At 43.9% G+C, this 21,631-nt stretch overlaps 1 protein-coding gene across 1 annotated transcript; it reads right to left on the bottom strand.

The window, feature by feature from the left end:
* Window positions 1-1,309: 1,309 nt before the first annotated feature.
* Window positions 1,310-20,970, bottom strand: THAP9 (THAP domain containing 9). Its single transcript, XM_032334758.1, has 5 exons — window positions 20,788-20,970; window positions 15,438-15,633; window positions 13,739-14,042; window positions 12,366-12,516; window positions 1,310-4,813 (listed from the first exon to the last, which is right to left on the bottom strand). Exons 1-5 carry the CDS (start codon window positions 20,865-20,867, stop codon window positions 2,833-2,835), a joined length of 2,712 nt encoding a protein of 903 aa, XP_032190649.1. The 5' UTR covers window positions 20,868-20,970; the 3' UTR covers window positions 1,310-2,832.
* Window positions 20,971-21,631: the final 661 nt, after the last annotated feature.

Raw genomic sequence — 21,631 nt, 5'->3', positions numbered from 1 at the left:
ATAACCCTATGAAAAGATGCTCAGTGCCATCAGCCATGAGGAAAATGGAAATGAATGCCACAGTGAAGTGTCGCTTCGCGCCTATTAAACTGGGGAATTCCAAACAAAAACCGAGCACTACCGGATTCTGGGGAGAAAGGAGAGCAATTCAATGTTGTACATTCCTGACCAGAGCGCAGCTGTGTGGTCCAGTCGCTCCACAAAGGTTCTGGCAGTGCTACATACCCTCACCACATTACCCACGGTGTGGATACAGCACGTTTCTATCCAACCATTCATCAACTGGACATTTAGGCTTTTTCACTTTTTAGCTATAATAATGCTAGGAAATGTGTGTACAAGTTTGTACATGGACATGTTTTCATTTCTCTTGGGTATGTGCCTGTCAGGAGACTGCTGGGAGATACGGTAACTCTGTTTAACCTTCTGAAGAACTGCCAAGCTGTTTCCAAAGCACCTGCATTCCCACCAACAGTGTGTGAGGGTTTCAATTGCTCCCCTCTTGTCAACACTTGTTATTATCTGTCTTACAGCTACCCTGGTGGGTGTGAAGTGGTACCTCATTGTGGTTTTCATTTGCATTTCCCAGCTAGTTTATGGTGTTGGGTGTATTTTCATGTGTTTACAGGCCATGTGTAGATCTCCTTCGAAGAATGTCTATTGATATTCTTTACCCATTTTTCAAACTGGGTTATTGGTCCTTCATTATTGAGTTATAGGAGTTCTCAGTATATTCTGGATACAAGTCCCTTATCAGATATATTAGTAAAAAAATTCTCCCATTCTGTGGGTTGTCTCTTTCTTGACGGTGTCCTTTGAAACACAAGTTTTTATTTTTGGTGAAGTCCAATTTACTTTTTGTTATGTTTTTGGTGTCATATTTAAGAAACTATTGCCTAATCCAAGTACCAAGGATTTACTCGATTTTCTTCGTGGAGTTTTATAGTTTTACCTTTGACATATAGGTCTTTGACCCACGTGGAATTAATACTTCCGCATGTGGACATCCAGTTGTTCCACCACTATTTGTTGAAAAGTAGAAAGGATAAATTTCTAAAGAGAATGTTTGTTTTCTCTGAAGAAAAAAGGACAAAGGTGCTAAGTGGAAAATATAAATTACCCTAATCAAATATGAATAATTTTGAAAATTCACTGTAAAGCATATCATGTTAAGTAAACCTGGCATCAGACTTGAAACCCTTTCACTAAGATAAGAGCAAGTAATAGTTAAAGGCAGTGAAAGAAATATTTTTGTCTTCCATGTTTGTCCAATTTATCCAGCACTTAAAGAAATAATGCAAAACACTAATTTCTTAAAGTACAATATGTATTAGTAAAGTAATAAAATGCAGCAGCAAAGAACAGACACCTACAGATATGAACCTAGTTTTTAAGTAAAATTCAGGACAAAACTTGGATTTATATAAACAATAAATTAAACGGTGGTGATTTACAAATAGGCTTCTTTTAAATAAGATTATCCAGTGCATCTAAACTCATTCCATCACAAACAAAAACCACACCATCTAGACTTCTCAGCAACAGCTCCTGCGTAAGATGTAGTACAATTCTGGTTACAACTCAAAATTTAAGTCTTTGAGGTAGAACAAAAAATGTATCAAAATATACAATTTAAGGAGAATTTGTTAATAAAACTCAACTTTATCTGGTCATTAATCTTCTGCAAGTTTAAGTTTTCATATTAACTATATTTTGTGAATATTCAGTCAATGATAAGAGTAAATGTTTTACACACAGAAATGAATCATGTGCTTGTTTCTTTTATTTAAAACACTCCCCGTATGTGAAAGTACATGTATCTAAATGTTTTTCTACTCATCTTTTCAAGTTTAGGTGTGAGAGAACGGAGAAAATTTGTTCTTTGTATATTTTCATCTTGAGATGACTTAAGCTCCTCCAAATTTCTGAAAAAAACTTATTATATAATTAAGGCAAATATTTTCATAACCAAATGACCATCTTTTTCTAGTTTATTAGTCGGACGACATACATCCCATTATTGACTCAACACTGAAAGCAAGTTTATTTCAGCCTCCCTGCAAAGATGAGGAGGCGTCAGAAGGAGAAGCTGAAATAAGCTTTTTCTCATCCTCGGATGGGCATTGGGGTCTTCCGGTGGTCAAATAAGTATCCACTCTATTACTCAAAAGTAGTATTTCGAAGTCCAAGGAGTCCAAGGACAATGGACTGTGAAAATGGCCTCACATGCTTCTTGGACTACATTCCTCAGCTTTGTTGCAGCCCATTTCTCTTTTAGGGTACCTTGGCAAAGGGATTTTGTGGTATTTGAGATTTTAAGTTAGCCTAATTTTCAAACCACATCCTAATTTTCATATGTAAAGAAAAATTATATCTAAGGTTTTATAGGTATTCTGTCAACATTTTTTTTTTTTTAATTTTTCTGTTAACACTCTTAGCAGCTGTAAACCAAAGCGCTTTTAGGGAAGGCAGTCAATTTTAAGAGTCAATGTTTTAAACGACTCTTGAGTTGTTATTCTCTCACTTTAAAATAGACGGAACAGGTTAAAAGTATGTCCGGTCCCATTACCCAGTCGAGAGTAGCGTATTCAAAGGCAGCGTCTGTTGGCTAGTCCGCTCCCGCGGACTTACAGCTTTCAACGATCCAAGGAACTGAAATGCTGCCAACCAAAGTATGAGATTTTATAATACGCATAATTAGAAATTCTAGTAAGTCAGAATTACAAACTTGTCAACTGTGCAGAATGGTCAATTTATAAAATACAGTAAGTTGAACTATACAAAATGCTGAGCAATTATTCTTCACAAAAACCTGGACATATCTCGGGTCCCTCATTTGAACGGATATCCGTCATTACTCAACAAATGCCTGAATTTATTGGTGTTAGCGAAACCTGAACATCTGTAATCATCCTGTAAAGATGACCAGCGTTTCCTTGAGAAAGTTTTCATTTCGGGTCTTTCTGAATGGTGTTTCAAAGGGTACTGCGCTGCATCTTTAGCTCTGATCTTTAAGAAACAGACTATGATATCCTTTAGTAACTTTACAAAGTGATTGATGGCGCACACTTCTCCATCGAAGAGATGCTCATCTAAATCTACAAAAAGGTAAAGATGCCCGGAAAGCTCACATAAAATCTTCTGCTGCAGAAACAGGTCTCTCTGTTTAGGAAGCAGTTCACAGACTGCCATCCTTGAGTGGGTTCTCACAATCCACTCGCAAGTATTTATGACTTGACACAGACTTTCTGAAGGGAAATGCAAACCATTCTTCTTTTTAACACACAACAGTGACCCAATTTTTGCAACTTTGAGATCGGAAGCATACAGGGCACTGATGCAGTCTTCACAAGTTAAAAGAGCCGATAACTTGTTTGCGATGTAACCGGCACAACAGGTGAGTTTTCGCCTGTGATCGGACAGATCGAGTAATGCCTCGCTTAGAGAACAATCAGACCAGTCTTGGCAAATACCCTCTTTGTGAAAAAGACTCTTTACTGCGCTGACTCCATACTGACGCTGAACTGTCCACAGGGCCAAGTCTGTCCTTCGAGCAAGGGAAATGTCAAGGGTGCTTGCTTCACTTAGAAAAGCCTCGTCCCGTGATCTGTGTCTGGTCTCCAAACTATGGTAAGCCGCCTGGAACGCCATACAGGTAGGGGCAGAACTGGTTACTAACACCTGCCTAAGCATCTTCAAAAATAATTCCAGATGGTCTTGACTGAATTTGTAAGTCAGAAGATAGGGAGAAGGCATGACCTTAGGGAAAACATAATTCTGGTAGAGCCACTTTAAGCTCTCAGCATTAAGTAAAAATCCCAGGAATCCTAGTTTTCGCTTCCCTTTAATTATTTGATTGTTGCTAGCATCAGATAACGTCACAAAGATAGTCTTGGCTTCGATTAGCACACGATTGATTTTACTGTAAGTCTCAGGCAGCAGAGGCCCTTTAAGTCCTTTTCCATAACAGTTCCTACTATTAAAAATGTCAAACAGGTTGTTAATTAAGCGTAAAAAATGGACAGTACCGATACAGTTCTGGAAAGAAGGCAGGCCTAGCGACAGCAAGCCCTCCAACGCCCCGGCCACGCTCTCACTGAACACCTGGGCAGCACAGTTCATCTTCAGGACGTGGTTTTTCAGATCCGCAAGTCTTCCTGGCAGCCCTTCCATGCCGCCTAATTCCTGCTCCCCCAGCGCTGCTAACTCCACGAGGTGCCGCCAATGTGCCGTGCCATTAATGAACTGAATGCTCTGGAAGCTCTGAAAGGCGTTTCGTATTAACCTGAGCAAGTGGCAAGAATCAAAGAAGTACGCGATCTGCTGACCGGAAGCTGAAGGGTGCTGGAAGGTGCACTTCATGTCGTCTCCGTCCATGCGTATCCCCAGCGCTTTTGCCATCTGCACGCTGTGAGCTGTAGCGTCCGACGTAACGGCCAGAACTGTGATCCCTATGTCACTCAGTTTGCCAATGGTGAGACGCAGCAGCTGAGCCTGCAAATATCCAGACGCCCTGTTTACAAAAAAATAACCGAGAGGTGTTCTCCAGTGACCACAAATACCCACTGCCATTAACAAAATAGTTTCGGAGGCGAGTGGCGTTTCATCAGCATCAAGTATGCCAAGGCCAAAGTCCATAAACCCTTGCAAATGGTGGCTGCTGGGGTCCCACTGAAGTTGTTGCTTGAGAGAGACGCCTTTTATGATCAGTGAACAATACTGATACAGCTGGTCTCCATTCTCTACTCTTCGTTGAAGAAAAGAAAAAACGTTGCTGTTGAAACCTGGACTGGGTTTGCATTTGGATAACCATCTGTAAAACATGAAAAATGAAAAGCATAAAACTCAAATGAAGAGACAAAAAAAGGAAAAATGCCTTAAATGGCAGTAAAGTAGGGGTGTCTGGCTGGCTCATTCAGTTGAGGATCCAGCTCTTGGCTTTGGTTCAAGTCATACTCTCGCCGTCCTGGATCCGGCCCCACGTCAGGCTCTGCGCTCACTATGGGGTCTGCTTCAGATCCTCTCTCCCTCTCCAATGAATAAACGAAATCTTTATCTTTTTTAAAAAGAGTGTATTTCTTTATTTCAGAGACAGAGCACAAGCAAGGGGGAGAGGGAGAAGCAGGCTCTCAGCTGAGCAGGGGGCCGAGGCAGGGCTCAATCCCAGGACCCTGGGATCTCGACCTGAGCAGAAGGCAGACACTTCACCGACTGAGCCACCCAGGTGCCCCTAAATAAAATCCTTAAAAAAAAAAAAAAAAAAAAAAAAACCTAAAGTAGCCTCAAATCCCTATAGACAAAGCGAAGTTTAAGCAGCCAAATTCTACAGTTATTTTCAAACATGTATTCATATAATCACCATAAAATAATAAGTAACAGGGAAACTCAGAGTAGTATTTCAAGATGCAAACATAGCACAAATCAATTTTCATTGCTCACTTTTTAAAAAAAGTATACAAATCAATTACCCAGTTTCTTCTCATTGATGTGTTTATAATTTAGACCGTAAACCAGTCTTACCTGTAAATTCAATGAAACAAGAAAACTGCTTAAGGGGAAGGGAACTTTGAGAATATCCATCACATCTACCTCATTTTACAGATTAGGAAACTGGGACAGAGCTTAAACCACAGGGCCCTTACCATGCAGCTAGTTCTGCACAGAACGGAAAACCCAGCTTTCCCGAGGTCCTGCTCATGCTCTTCCCACCATTCCTTGCAGCCTCCAAATTATGCCCTCAGGGACAATTAAGGTGCCTGGATCTGTCTGCCTTACACCAGGTACCTACTTGACTGCCTTAGTTCGTCTGTGGTGTCCAGGACCATCCCAGACTCCAGATTACTCTTCCTATCAACGTGAGCCTCTGTCTTCAGAATTCTTTTCACTCATTTTCTTTCTCTAATTAGTCGGAGGGTCAGGAAAGGCAACAGCCAAGCTGAATCACCTTCTCAAATAAGACTAAGTGGACTCTAGAGACTGGAGTGTTCATCTTCACTGAGGTTTACTTGAAAAAAAAAAAAAGTATTTATTTATTTATTGGACAGTGAGAGAGAGAGTGAGAAGGAGGCTCCCCACTGAGCAGAGAGCCCGATGCGGGGCTCGATCCCAGGACCCTGGGATCATGACCTGAGCTGAAGGCAGAGGCTGAACCCACCAGGCGCCCCTGAAGTTTACTTTTGTAACTTAATTGACTTTGGGGGGGGGCATATTTCTTTCCTTTTTTAAAAGATTTTATTTATTTGAGAGAGAGAGAGAAAGAGAGCATGCACTACCACAGGGACGGGGAGAGGGAGAAGCAGGCTCCCCGCTGAGCATGAAGCCCGATGTGGGGCTCAATCCCAGGACCCCAGGATCATGACCTGCGCTAAAGGTAGACATTTAACTGACAGAGCCACCCAGGGCCTCCTCCCACTTTTCAAGATTTTTATTTATTTAGATGAGAGAGAAGGCAGGCTGCTAGTACAAGCAGAGGAAGGGGCAGCAGGAGAGGGAGAAGCAGACACCCGACTAAGCAGGGAGCCTGAGGTGAGGCTTCATCCCAGGACCCTGCCATCATGAGCTGAGCCAAAGGCAGACGCTTAACTGAGTCCACCGGGGACCCTGGGGCTATTTCTGATTTTGGGGCTATATTCTAAGCTGCCAAGGTTTCTTCCTGGAGAGCCAACCTCTATATGAGACTCTTACATACCTCCCGAAGTATTTCAGGACAGGGCTTTCCAAATATTGTGCAGCAACCTAAAAGTTCCATAAATGAAATTTACCCTCACTACATGCCACACACACATATATATACCATGTGTGTATATAATGCCAACTATAACCCACTAAATCGACTTCAAGATGTACTAACGGGTTTAAAAAACACATTTAGGGCGCGTAGGTGGCTCAGTGGGTTAAGCTGCTACCTTCGGCTCAGGCTGTTATCCCGGCGTCATGGGATTGAGCCCCACACTGGGCTCTCTGCTTCGGCAGGGAGCCTGGTTCCCCTTCTCTCTGCCTGCCTCTCTGCCTACTAATGCTCTCTGTCAAATAAATTTAAAAAAAAAAAAAATCTAAAAAACACATTTATAGGATGCAAAAAACATACTTTAAGTTGCTTTTTACCTATTTAAGAAATAAAAGTATTAATTAGAAAAATTTTAAATATTAATCAATTGCTTGTATTTTAAAATAGTAAGATAATGGCAAAACAGGGCAATGCTATCGCCCACTAGTGTGATGAATACCCTTGGCAAATGTGTCTCCAAATGCTCACTGTTAAAATTTTTTTTCTTGTATTAGAATTCTCAAATGAACCCCAATGATGCTCACTGTGTTCCATGTGGAATCATTATGTAATGAAACTACTTCATGCCTCTATGTAAAAGTTTTTATTTTAAATAGGCTAGGAAAACTGATGTTCTTTGAATTTGATTTTTAAATGGAAGTCTAAATGATATCTTAATGCCCATAGCTACGAGAATGAGGTCTATACCAGACAAAAAGATATGTGGCCTTGTTTTTAAAAGTTTTATAACTGAGAGTAGAAATACCCAAACCGTTTGTAACTTAGAACGACAGAGAAGTGACTGATGTCTGTTTCAAACCAAAAAGTGCAAAAAGTGATAGTCTCTTTAACATTTCAGAGACATTCTTCCAGATTTCTTCACATATATACACTTAGATATAATTTTCAAAATTTATACTGAACCTATTTTTTTTTTTTTTACTTAATAGTAATGTTACAGAAATATTTTTCTGTGTCCCTAACTACTGACCTACTGCATTTTAAAAGTGTACATGGCCTATCCCACAGTATAGTTAAGCCATAAATAATTTAATCTATACTGGAAGACAATTAGGTTGTTTCCTTTTTTTTTTTTTTTTTAAAGATTTTATTTTTTTATTTGACAGACAGAGATCACAAGTAGGCAGAGAGGCAGGCAGAGAGAGAGAGAGAGAGGGAAGCAGGCTCCCTGCGGAGCAGGGAGCACGATGCGGGGCTCGATCCCAGGACCCTGAGATCATGACCCGAGCCGAAGGCAGCAGCCCAAACCACTGAGCCACCCAGGCACCCCAGGTTGTTTCCATTTTTTAGAGAGTACAAACAGCACCGTACCATGTACGGGGGCGTCACATACGCATGTACATGTTTATGCCACTTACACAACTCCTAGGGGTAGGAGATAAAGAGAAATTTACTTACACCAGCATTGAAATGAATGGATTCTACTTTTTTCCCCTAAGATTTTATTTATATATGTTTGTTTGTTTGACAGAGAGAGAGAGAGAGAGAGCGAGCATGTGAGAGCCCAGGCAGGGGAATACAGACAGAGTTGCAGAAGCAGAGGGAGAAGCAGGCTCTCCCACTAAGCAGGGAGCCCGATGTGGAGCTTCATCCCAGACTCCTGGGATCATGACCGGAGGCAGATGCTCAACCAACTGCGCCACCCAGGCGCCCCTGAATTCAACTTATGCAAGAAATTAAAAACAAATTTCGGACTTCTGGTGCACATAACTAGGTGAATCAATTTTAAATTAATTCACATTTCCCAGTTTTCCTTCACAGAAGTGTTACCAATAATTTCCATTCTCATCAACATGAGATTTTAAATTAAACAGCAGGCTCCTTGTGGAGTGATTATGTGGAGTCCACTCGGTGCTTTACAACTCTGTCTGGAGAAAATACGGCACAGAAGCGCCACAATGCTGGGCAGAGCTAAGTGTTTTTCAAGACTGTAAGCTCCTCCCATGGTCTTGTTTGCCTCTGAATCACTCATATCCCCTTCCCCATTAGAGGGACCTAATTAACTAAACTGCAATGAATACCTAAATAAAAAATTAGAGAAAATCTAAAAGATCATACCACACGTATCACTGTTATAATGAGGGAGGCTGAGGATGTGAAGACATTCTTACAAAAGATATGTGAAAACAAACCTTCAAGACCCAAAAAACTGGAATTATAAGCAGCACAGTTCTGGGAAGGTTCTGGACAAAAAGAATTCAAGAGAGAAATGAAAAAGATTCGGTATCAGTACACAGAGTATTACAGAAGTGACTGATAGTGGCTATGAATCAGAGAAAGATACAAGTAGAAATCAGTGAGGGAGGGATTCTACAGCGGTTTCTACAAAATGTGAGTCTGGCTGGATCTGTCATCATCTAATCGTTTGCACATAACTACTTCTCCGTCCTAACAGAGGGAAACAAGTATTCACATTTTCTCCTTTCTCCCTGAACTTGGTATGTCTCCTTCCCCGACTCTCGGCTCTTTTCTTTTTTTTTTTTTTTTAAAGATTTTATTTATTTTATTTGACAGAGAGAAATCACAAGTAGATGGAGAGGCAGGCAGAGAGAGGAGGAAGCAGGCTCCCCGCTGAGCAGAGAGCCCGATGCGGGACTCGATCCCAGGACCCTGAGATCATGACCTGAGCCGAAGGCAGCGGCTTAACCCACTGAGCCACCCAGGCGCCCCTCGGCTATTTTCTCTTTAAGAAGGCTCCACGCCCAGCGCAGAGCCCAATCTGGGGCTTGAACTCATCACCCCCGAGATCAAGAGCTGGTCCCTTGATGGACTGAGCCACCTAGGCACCGCTCAGCTCTGATCTCTATGTCACTGAGAGAACAGAAGCAATCCAATAAAAACTCGTTTTCCTACCATCAATCTGTTAACCTACTGAATCTCTGCCTTTCTTCCTGTTTAAAGGAATGGTCCCTGCTCCTAATTAAGGCCGGCCATCTCTCCACAATGCTGTCAGATGTTATCCCTCACAAGTATCCTTTCCCTTGTGCATCACCAATTTTCTTCCCTAGTAGATCATTCCCTTGAGCACGCAAACATGATCAAACAACTGCCCGCTCACCAGACACCCTCCCCTCCACATACGTTCCCTTCTACCCACAGACCCGTATCTCTGCTCCTTACACAGCACAACTCCTTGAGAATTCATAATCATGGTCTCTCTTTCTTAGGCTTGATCAACATAAATAAATGCCCAACAGCTGGAGAATGCCCTGGGCAGGTAGGGTACAAGTACCTGAAGTGATGCTGTTGACCATAACTATGTAAAAAACTAATAAATCTGTAAGTTGTTGTTTTTTTAAGGATTTCATTTATTTATTTAACAGACAGAGATCACAAATAGGCAGAGAGGCAGGCAGAGAGTATGAGAGGAGGAAGCAGGGTCCCTGCCGAGCAGAGAACCCAATTCGAGGCTTGATCCCAGGACCCTGGGATCATGACCTGAGCCGAAGGCAGAGGCTTAACCCACTGAGCCACACAGGCGCCCAAAAACTAATAAATCTAAGCACAGAAAAAAGTCTGGAAGAAACTTACCTAAATGTTAATAGTAATTGTTTATATATAGCGTAGAAGAAGAATTAATGAATTTCTCTCATTTCTAAATTTTTATTAGTATTGTTACTAGTGTGTGTAGGATAATTACTTAAGAGAATATAACATGCAACACGGTGACTATAGTTAATAATGCCATATTGTATATTTGAAAGTTGCTAAGAGAATAGGTCCTGAAAGTTGTCATGACAAGAAAAAAGCATTTTAGCTGTGTGTGTGATGAATGCTAACTAGACTTAGTGCGGTGATCACTCTGCTATACATACAGGTACCAACTAATCGTTACACACCCCAAACTAGTACAGTGTTCTACCTTAATTACAGGATCTCTCAAGTTTCTCAAGCTGAGAGCCCCCCCGGGTCTGTTCTAAAGCTGAAAGTAGTCAGAAACCAGGAGGTAGCTTTCTGGACAGAGCGCGGAGGGCATTCCCCGCTGTCCTCTAGAGCCATCCCCTGAATTAAATGGAATTAAATGCAGTGCTGTTCTGGAGAATCTCCTCCTGACCTCTATTTGAAATGCTAAGTGACCATTCAGGCATTCCTTCTTTCCACACCTACTCATCAAGAATAATTTCTCTCCAGTTACACTCTGCCACTGCGCCCCAGGTACTGTGCAGGGTCTCAGTTCGGGGCAGGATCACAGAATCAGACAAGACCTCACACTGCTGCAGCTCATGGTCCAGGGAGGAAGACCGTGTTTTAAGAACTGGATTCAGTTCCGTATCATGTGTGTGAGAGGACTACTTCGTCCAGGCCAGGCTTCTGAAAGGATGTGTATCTAATCGGAGTCTGCAGACTGAGGAGTATCACTAGGACCAACAGACAGAGAACAGGAATTTCAGGCACGGGGAACTAACTGTAAGGCCGGAGGAGGCGAGCAGCCGCGAGGAAGTCTTCCAACTGTGTGCAGCAGGGGATGCCAGAGGGCAGGGAGGGAGCAAGAGCTGAGCCTCAGAGCCCAGCAGGGGCCACACTGCCTATAGGTCGTGTAATGGGGAGGCTTATGATCACTAAAGTGACTATTATCTGTTGAACCGTGTCCCTCAAAAAAAGATACACTGGAGTCTTAATCCCCAATACCTCAGAATGTGACCTTATTTGGACACATGGTCTTTACAGAGGTAATCGAGTTAAATCGAGGTCATTAAAGTGAATCCTAATCCTGTATGACTGGCCCTCCTAATGGGCACAGAAACACACACGTAATGGAAGATAATGTAAGGAGACACAGGGGAAAAGTCCACCATCTACAAGTCAGGAAGAGAGGCATGACACAGACCCTTCTCCCTTATAGCCCTTAGACAGAACTAACCCTGATGACACCTTGATTTTGGACTTCTAGTCTCTGTAACTGTGAGACAATAAATTCCTGTTATTTTTAAGCCACATGCATGGATACATACACAGGCATCCATAAAACCAGTGATTAAAAAAAGTAGTAAAAATTGAGTATTACTTTCATTATAAAAGTGCCTTTAACAGGTACTTTATAAGGTATTACAAAAGTACCTTATTTTAAAGCAACTGGATTATTTTTTATAACACAGTGTTGTAACACTAAGAGTTATAAATAAATCTATGTATTCTGACCACAAATCCTACAAAAGTATTTACCAAAATCTCCTCTTGGGAAGACCTGTCCTGGGGATCAACTGCAGTGCTTGGCCTCACACCAATGGTGTCAATCCAGAATTGTTCTAGATTTCCCAGGATACCCTGATATTAAAACTACGGAAATGTTTTAGAAATTCCCAAACTACTAGAATATATTAGAAACCAATTTTTTTTTTAAATCACTTAAGAGTGTCTCTGCCATCTGGAGGATGCAAAAAAAATTGTCAGACTATATGCCTTCATTTTTTTGGTGAAAATATTGTGCTATGTTAATACGCAAATACCACCTAAAAATTTCTAAACAAGAGAAAATGGACTAATAAATGAGTATGAGCACGAACAGCCTTAACACATAAAATGCAGTCAAATAATGAAATACTCATTTTCTTTGACATCTAAGAAGTCATTCACTTACGTCCTGAGGATGGAAGAATGGGGCAGCTTGAGAATCTTTCTGACGTAATCATAGACTTTGCTACCGCACAAGTAGAGTGTACATGCAAACTGTTTCATTTCTGTGGAGTACTCAGCTGTTTCTCTCCAGTTATACAACTCCCACTTAAAATCTGTCAAAATAAATTTATTTATTCTTTGTGATGAAGAGTGTGTACAGTAAAACTTTCAGGTATAGGTCACAGCATTGGGGCATAAATGCAGTGGGCATCCAAACCCAAACCCAAACCCAATCACAGTTTCATGGAGTTTGTTCAAAGGCTAACATCCAATCTGAGGACCCCCCTGACCAATTCCTCTTGTTCGTCTCGGATCATGTCACTCAAAAGAGGGAAGAAAAGTTTCCATTTAAGTCACTCTTTTACTACTCACTGGCAGCCTAAGTGGGGAATTTTAGAGGAACAGGGAAGAGAAGGAAATAACCCGATAAAACTACGTCTTTGGATTATGAGTACTTTTTTTTTTTTTTTTTTTTTTTAAGATTTTATTTATTTATTTATTTATTTCGGATTATGAGTACTTTTATTTGCTTTATTTTGTTCTCTCGTTACCATTTATCTGAGGTGAAAATGAGACACAAGAAACACTTCTGGGGAGAGGATGCTATTCGGATTGAACAGACAATCTTGCCTACCCTGAGGAAAAAAAAAAAAGATCCTTTCCCTGGTGGGGATTACTGTTTACTACCTCTGCTCCCAACCGGAACACACAAACTACTCTCCTCCTCTGGCGATACCCACTCTCTTCTAGAAACAAGACATACTTATTTTTTACTAGAACATAAATCCAAAATCTCTGCTGCTTTCAACAAAGAGTAAGTTGCCAATACTTATTTTGTTCCTCTTCAAATATCTGGTTCACAAAGAAGAGGAGGAAGTCTTTCCAATGGACAGATCTACCTTCTACAGAATATTTCAGAAAATAGTATGGAGACTCACAGAATTTTCAAGCTCAAAGGGAACTGGCAAAGTAATCTGGTTCAACTCCATGGCAAAAACACTTGAGTGATAAATTATGTAGCAGTTAAAATTGCTCACAAAGAACTCGCTGTAAAACGACTGCTTTATACAAAACGAACAGTACAGTACATGGTATCAACCGTATGATCTCACCTCTGGGTAGCAGGATTATGTGTAACTTTCATCATTTATATATTTCTTTGCTTTTCTTATAATAACACATGACTTTTAAAGCTGGAAATACATGAAAAGATTTTGGCAATTACTTTTCCTTCTCTTTGCTTACCCTGAGACTTCATGTTTCAGCAAAAAGCATGTTTTGATGGGCAGGAGCAAAGGAAGTACTTAATGGTTAATTTGGAAAAGGGGAACATACCTGAAAACTGTGCTCGTAGCAGACACTCTGTCTCTTCAGAAAGTAGTTTCTCGTCTACGAGAGCATCGATCAGTCGTAAGCCCTTTCTCTTCTTGATCATCCTGTAGTTTTTCACAGAGACCAGTCTTTTTTTGGACACCTGGAGCATCTGCTGCACCTCAGCCAGCTTCTCTGCGCCTATCGTCAGAGGCCTCTTTAAACTGTAGTTATGGTCCTCGGTGGCAATCTCTTGCGAATTATCAGGAAGTGGCTGTTTTAGGATTTTCTGTTTTGCTTTGCCTTTAAGGTGTACGCCCTGAAGAACCTGCAATAGAAATATCCAATTCAGGTTATTTTTGAAACTATTACACAGAAGACTGTCTGTAAAAATACCACTAAATGCAAAGCACTCACCTGGTTGCTGTGGAGAGTTAATTATGAAAGAAAAAGGTCAGAATCTCTGATTTTTTCAAATGCATTATAGGAAAATGTGTACCTGATGCCAAAAGTTAATAGGACTCTGAAAGTGTCTGAAACAGTTAAGGTAACAACAGAAAGGTGGTAATTTGGGAAGGCTTCGTGGAAATGAATAGTTTTTTAAAGGAGCAGTAACATGATTTAAGAGATAGGAAAGTTATTTGTGCAAAAAGGAAGTGGACGTGGAAATTAAGACTGATCTGGGTTTGAATCCTAGACCCCTCATTTATTAGCAGTCACTAACCCTCTATAGCCCCTCATCTCCTCACCTGTACAATGTGAATAATAACACAGAGTTGTTCTAAGGATAAAATAATTTATGTAAATCTTCTGGCACAATGGCCTGGACTATTGTAGGTCACAATAGTAACTACTCCTGATATTACATGAAAGCATGAAAGCAAGTCAATTTATCACATATGCAGTAGTTTAAAAGGAGAATTCAGAGTAGTTAAAAATGCACAATTAGAAGGAAGCTCTTAGGGGCACCTGGGTGCCTCAGTGTCTGCCTCTCTGCCTACTTGTGATCTCTGTCAAATAAATGAATAATATATTTAATTAATAAATAAATAAATAAGCAAATAAATAAATAAACGGAAGCTCTTAGAGCTTAGGAGTTTGGGTTTGACACCAACTGCATTCTTCTGATTGGAGGAACAAGAAAACAATACCAAAAGGAGACTCCAAAGGGTAAGAGGAGGGAAGGGCAGCAGCAGGACTGAATGGGTAGATGAGTTCCACCCGCTGTGCAGACGGTGAGGAGCCATTTGGTAAAAGCAGAAACAAAAGAAACGTAAGAATGTAACACCGACAGGAGTGATATACCTCTCTATATCAATGCTAATAATTAGGTACATTTTTGGTCAAGATCAGTAACATTACTGGGAGGGACCAGAAAAAGCATAATTTCTAAGTATTCTGGAAACTGTCTCACACTTAAACAAAAGCTTGAATTCAAAGGGATCTACTAGGTGATTCTTGTGATCAGTTTGGTAATCTTCATGTGTGTCTTGACAACAATTTGTAATGATATGCCTAATTAAAAAAAAAATCCTAAAATTACATATAGATTTTTTTTTTTAAAAAGCCAAAACGAGTTTTCTAAGCATTTAAAATCTATTATTGGATTTATTTTAAGACTTAGGATTTTTTTAAACCTCTGTAAATTCAGCTGTAATATGAGGTACCTCGGTTTTCAAAGGCTCTACAGAATTTAGTTTTGTTTACACCTAGATTTAAGTACCTTGTATAGAGAAACAGAAGGCACAGCTCCTTTTTTCAGCTTTCTTCTTATGCCATATGACTCAAAGTCACTTTCTTGAAAATGTTTGGAACATAGAATAGCACCTGGTCCTGGGATCCAAATCTTTTTGCTTCTGGGGTCCACACGATTAACAGCCCTGATCCATTTTGAGCGCTGTATGGTATCAGTTGGAAATCTACAGCAATCATATTAAAGTTCCATTAACAGGAAAATATTATAGTAATACTACAGTAGTATTTATTAAACAAACCCATTTATTACTTAACTGCTTTATGTAAACATCAAGTCCAGTTAAAGTTTAACTTACTCAATCTGATTTCATTAGTTCTTTGATTTTTTTGATTCCAAGACTTCAATATCTAAGTGATCTCATTTGCTTCAATTTGTATAAGGGAAATTCTCATATTAAAGGCCCGACCACATTTTGTCTTTGCTGCCTACACTTAACAGAATCTGCTCAAATTTAGTGTGTGTGTGTCTTTAAAAATGTCCACAAAGTCTTTGCTTCTCCTCCTTTCAAGGGATGGAGGCTAATACCCTTCCCCTTGAGTGTGGGCTAGAGTTAGCGATTTGCTTCTAAGAAACAAAAAAAGCAGGAGTGACAATGGGCTAAGTAAGACTAGATAATAAAGACTAGATAATAAAAGGCACTTGTTCCCTCTGCCGAATGATTTTTCTCCGGAGGGAACTTCTCTGCCATGTCAAAAGCAGTCCTATAGAGACATAGGTCTACTGGTCAAGAAACAGGCTTCCAGACAAAAGCCATGGTCAGTGAGTCTTTCAGAAAGCTCACCCTTCAGAAGATTCTAGTATTGGCTAACATTTTACGGCAACCTTATGAGACACCCTGCAACACTGAGTTAATCCACTCCTGGATTCCTGCCCTTGGAATTTACAGATTATTTTTCCACGCTGCACTTCAAAAAAATCTGTTACTGAGCAGTAGAAAAAAAGTCCACTTCCCATAATTCATTTCCCCCTTTTCTTTCAAAAGGCACCACTTTTTCCTAACCTTGAATATAAAAACTACCTTGTATTTCTCTATTTTTAAGCCCAAATTACTATGTTTAGAAATTGTGAGAAAAAAATCATGATACTGATATAATGAAAATCACAAAATTACTCTTTCTGCACCCTCTGCCTTGATCGGTCCTAGGGACAGATCCAGGGGGAGCTGTGTGATTTTTGTATCTTTTAGCTTAGATTTTAAAGCATGCACTTCTTACAAACTGAGACTAGTGAAAATTTTAAGTTCCTCAGCTCAGGGCTAGGGAAATAATACAGCAGTATGGTAACAGAATTCTGAGATATTCTCTCAATCACTTGAGAAAGAACACTGAATTGGAAAACCTGTATTTAAGCCTCAATGACCTTTTACCAGCCATGTGGAATCTGATACATCTCTCAATCTTTGAGCCCCTCACAGGGTTGTTGTAAGGGTGCACGATGCAACAAATGCACTCAAAAGCCTTTGTAAATGGTAAAGTACGACCCAGAGTTTGTTCTTTCCTAGGAACAATTCCACTTTCAGGACTTTCACTGCATTATTCCAGGAAGATGATGCTACTTGATCGAAAACACAGGTCTTTTTCTAATAAAGGTGAGGCAAACCTACCTTTTCATTGAGTTCCCTTCTTAACCAATGGCACATGTTTGTGAGGCAGCTTTCCCCCAGACTGCGTGGTAGTCTCTAACCACACGAAGGACAGTAAAAAGGTGGCTAGTCCACCAAGTTCTATTACTAGCCTATCCTCCAAAACAGCTTCCCAACTGGCATGGCTGCTGACCACCACCACCAATCCCCTTAGCCCACAGAATGGCCTGGACCATCTGGAGCCCCTGAAGCAGGTAACAAGCCAGTCCCAAACAGTTTTGTTGGTTTGCCCCAAAGTATTAAACAAAATGAAAGGGTTGGGAAAATACTGCAGTCTAACCAGCATGACTAATTTCAATTCTGAATAAAATTAAATTGGTAATAATAATTAATAATATGTTTAAAGCATTCACTTTGTGCCATAAATATGTGCGTGTGATTCAAGTTTTTTTTAATTTAAGTAAACTCTACATCCAATGTGGGGCTCAAATTCACGACCCAAGATCAAGAGCTGCCCATTCTTCTACCTGGGCCAGCCAGGCACCCAGATGTATTTAGGTTTTTTTTTTTTTTTTTTTTTTTAAAGATTTTATTTATTTATTTGACAGAGAGAAATCACAAGTAGTCAGAGAGGCAGGCAGAGAGAGAGAGAGGGAAGCAGGCTCCCTGCCGAGCAAAGAGCCCGATGCGGGACTCGATCCCAGGACCCTGAGATCATGACCTGAGCCGAAGGCAGCGGCTTAACCCACTGAGCCACCCAGGCGCCCTGTATTTACGTTTTGAAAATTTAGACTTAGTCTTACAAAAACTCTGCACAACAGGTTTGTATCCTTTCACAGAAGATGAAACCAAGCCCAGACCTAAGTATAGCTACCAGTTAAGTGGTAGTTAAAATTGGAATTCATGTCTCCCTATTCTTTTTTCAAAAGAAAAATCCCCACCAATCATCATCTCATAAAGACAATCATGGGGGCGCCTGGGTGGCTCAGTGGGTTAAAGCCTCTGCCTTCCGCTCAGGTCATGGTCCCAGGGTCCTGGGATCAAGCCTGGCGTCAGGCTCTCTGCTCGGCGGGGAGCCTGCTTCCTCCTCTCTCTCTGCCTGCCTCTCTGCCTACTTGTCATCTCTGTCTGGCAAATAGATAAATAAAAATCTTTAAAAATAAATAAATACAATCACGAATTGGCTTCTATTTAATGCAAAATCTGTTTTCTCTCTCCTTTGACTAGCCTTTTTTTCACACTACCAGCAGAAATTTACCATTGGCTCCCTGCATATATTTTCCAGAAAAGTGACTAACAAAATCCTTTCTACAGTGGCTGCCTTTAAGGAGAGAAGGGATTCAAGGGTAAAGCTTTAACTATACCTGTAACTTAATTCTCTTTAAGAAGACAACAAAACAAAACAAACCAAAACCTGAAACAAGGCAAACTGTTAATGTCTGCTTAATTCTAGTGGTGGGTGCACAGATGTTTGTTATGTATTATTATTTGCCTGCTAGTGTGTTTGAAATGTCTCATAATTAAACGTTTTAAAAATTCGTTACAACAATTCAGGTAAAAACACTTTCAAATTATCATACATATATTTCTTTGATTATGAAATAAATTGTTTAATTTCTTTATACCAACAAGAAGAGAATGAATCAAAGTGTCACTCCTTTAAACTTGCCAGTCCTCTCATATTTAAACATTTATATGTTTAACTAAGTACCAGTATTCTAATAACAAGTTTCCACACCTTTAGTCACTTTGATTCGTGCTTTTCAGACACAGCCCCTTGCCTGTGTCCTTGCAACATCTTTCACAACTCTTGGTAATGGCTCTGGGGACGCTGGGGAAGGCTTCAGAAGAGAGAATATTGGAGCGAGAACTGAGGTGGTGATAGGAGTTTGCCGTGCAGCCAGTGGCCACTCCACGCAGATGCAACAACACAGAGATATAAAATAACTACTTGCATCTTACTGGTTCATAAAGCATTGAAAAGTAAGTTATCTGGAGGATGAACGGAGTTAAAGGAGAGTACGGAGGTCGCTGGTACCGGTTACAGATGGGCTGGAGGGAGGGCTAGAGGCCAGATCATAAAAGATCTTGTTCGCTGCGCTAAGTCTGGGATCCATCCTTCAGGTTAGAGGCCTCCAGAAGAGAATGCACTCGTTTACTGAGATTGGAAGCAAATACTGGAATTTATTTTCACAATTTTACGCCCCACCCTTTAATTTTTGTTTCATAATATACATGAATACATCAGTCCCGGTCTGTAATTTACACATCACCATGTACGTGTCAGGGGCATGCACTGCAGGCTCCTTCGGGGACGGCTAACCCTGAAGACGGTCTCTCTGGGCAACGCAAGTGGACAGACTCCTTCCTCCCCGGGTCACCGTCCCGTCCGTACCGTCTCGGCGCTAAGCCTGACGCCGAGGACTCCCTCCGGTTCGCGTAAGGACGCGCGCTCCACCCGGCGCGGGACCGGGACGGAACACGGACGGATTCGGAGGCAGGAAGGGCTTCCCGGACGAGCGTGGACTCCGTAAAGGCCCGGAAAAGCCCGGAGTAAAACCGTCCGGGAACGCGCACAGAACCAGCATTTTTAGAAAAATCACTCCCGGGAATCCGGGATCCGGAATGAATGGCGCCGGTCAGCGGAGGCCCGGAGCGGACGACGGTAACGCCAGCCCTCCCCTCGCTCCTTCCCCGGTGCCCGGTGGACCAGACCAAGGCCATCAACGAACTCCTCCTCGTCTGAACCCAAGGCGGCACCGGGGAATGAGGGAGATGAGGAGGAAGCAGGGCCGGTGTCCACAAGCCCCTGGAGGAGCGTCCGGAGCCGCCGACGCGACCCCGAGCTAGCCGGGTCAGGACGAGGAGCTCCCGGCGCTCACTGGGTCGGGCGGCCCGGGCGACGCCGTCGGCGCCTCAGAGCAGCCGCGCCACGCGCCACGGCAGGTCGGCAGGTCGGAGCACTCGGGGCGCAGCGGACGCTGCTGCTCTGGGGAGTCCGGCCACCGGGGACGGCGCGGCCGCGCACGCGGGGGCCGCCCGAGCCGAGCGCCGCGAGGAGCGGAGGCCGCGGGACAGAGACCAGAACCACCGGCGCGGGCGGCCGCACCGACCCGAGCGCGCAGCCGGGGCTCTCGCACCGTCTTCTCCAACGACCTGCGGCCACTCCTCTCACGCCCGCCCGCGGGGACGCGCGAGGTCCGGCTCCAGCACCACCCGCTCTCCTCCCGGAGCCCCGCCGGCCCCGTCCCCCGCGGCCCCGGCGCACTTCAGGCCGCGAGGACCGGGGACGCGCGCCGCGTCCATGCACCCGCGCGCGCACGGCCCCGACGGGCGGCCCCGCTCCGGAGCCGACGCCCGCGGCCGCCCCTCGGCCGGGCCTGCAGGGCGCAGCCAACCCGCCGGGTGCGCGGCAGGGACGCGCGGCGCCGGCGACAGCTCGAGCCCGCCCGGCTCCCGAGCCAGCCGCACGCCGCGCAGTGGACGCGACGGCAGGGAGCGCGGCTCCGCGCCAACAAGCCCCGCCGGAAGCGCTGCGGCAAGCGGCAGGCAACGGGGTGCGGGGCAGGAAGCACCCGAACTCTCCAACTTCCCCATTCCTGTCCCCACGCTACGCGCGTCGCGCCGCGTCGCGTCACGTCAACGGCGCGGCGCACGCCCGGCCCCGCCCCACTCTGGCCCGCTGCCCGCCAGGCCGTGCCGGGAGTTAGACGGCCGGAGGCTGCTCTCACGCACTGGTGGAAGGAGAGGCCGCGCTCCCGGCTCAGCACGGTGTCCCGGGTGCTGCAGCCCACTGCCGAGCAGCTTCGGGTCATCTTGCTACGTGGGGCTCCACTTTGGGTGTTCCCGCGGCCGCATTAATCGCGACAGATTTGGCTCCGCCCGCGGACTCGGCCGCTACGACCTTTATTTGCCGGAAAAGGCGGGCTCTTACGGCGCAAGACGCCTACCCTTCCTCGTCAGGGGCGCTGCGCTGGGCGCCGTGACCAATCGCAGGCCACGTCGTGCCGCCGCAGCCAATCGGAAAAGCCGGGCATGAAGACGAGCCCTTGACGGCCCCTCCCTCTCGGCTTGAGGGCGCGTCGTGGGTTCGGTGTTTGTGGGCTCGTTTTCGTCTGTGTCAGCCCCGGTGGTTACATCCGATGCCATCGGGTTCTTGTGAGGCCGAGCGTGAAAATGCGGAGCGGAGAGGCCAGGGCGAAACCGAGGCGAGTCCAGGAGCACGCGGATAGGGCCCGGGCGCGAACGCAGGAGCGCCCGGAGGGGGCGGGGGCGGGGGGAGAAGCGCTGCGCTCGGGAGACGCGGACGCGGAATCGGGCCCCCGCGTCAGCGACCCGGCGAGGCGGAGCGGCTCCGGGCGATGCGTTAGGTAGCTGCTTGCGGCGGAGGTAGTGGAGGAGCTGCGGCTGTGCCTGGCCCGAGACCGGGCGCCCGGAGGAGATGGCATGACAGTGCGGTGGGCACACGTCGGCTTCACTTGGACGACCCCTTCTCCGGAGACCCTTCGCCCCTGTGGGGGTTGGCGGAAGCCGGGTAAGGCCCTTGGGGCCGGGTGTGGCGGGGACTCGGCCGCAGTAC

The sequence above is a fragment of the Mustela erminea genome, chromosome 2, assembly GCF_009829155.1.
Source record: "Mustela erminea isolate mMusErm1 chromosome 2, mMusErm1.Pri, whole genome shotgun sequence".
NCBI lineage: Eukaryota > Metazoa > Chordata > Mammalia > Carnivora > Mustelidae > Mustela > Mustela erminea.
The sequence above is the reverse complement of the archived record's forward strand: the minus strand, read 5'-3'. Positions and strand labels throughout refer to the sequence as shown.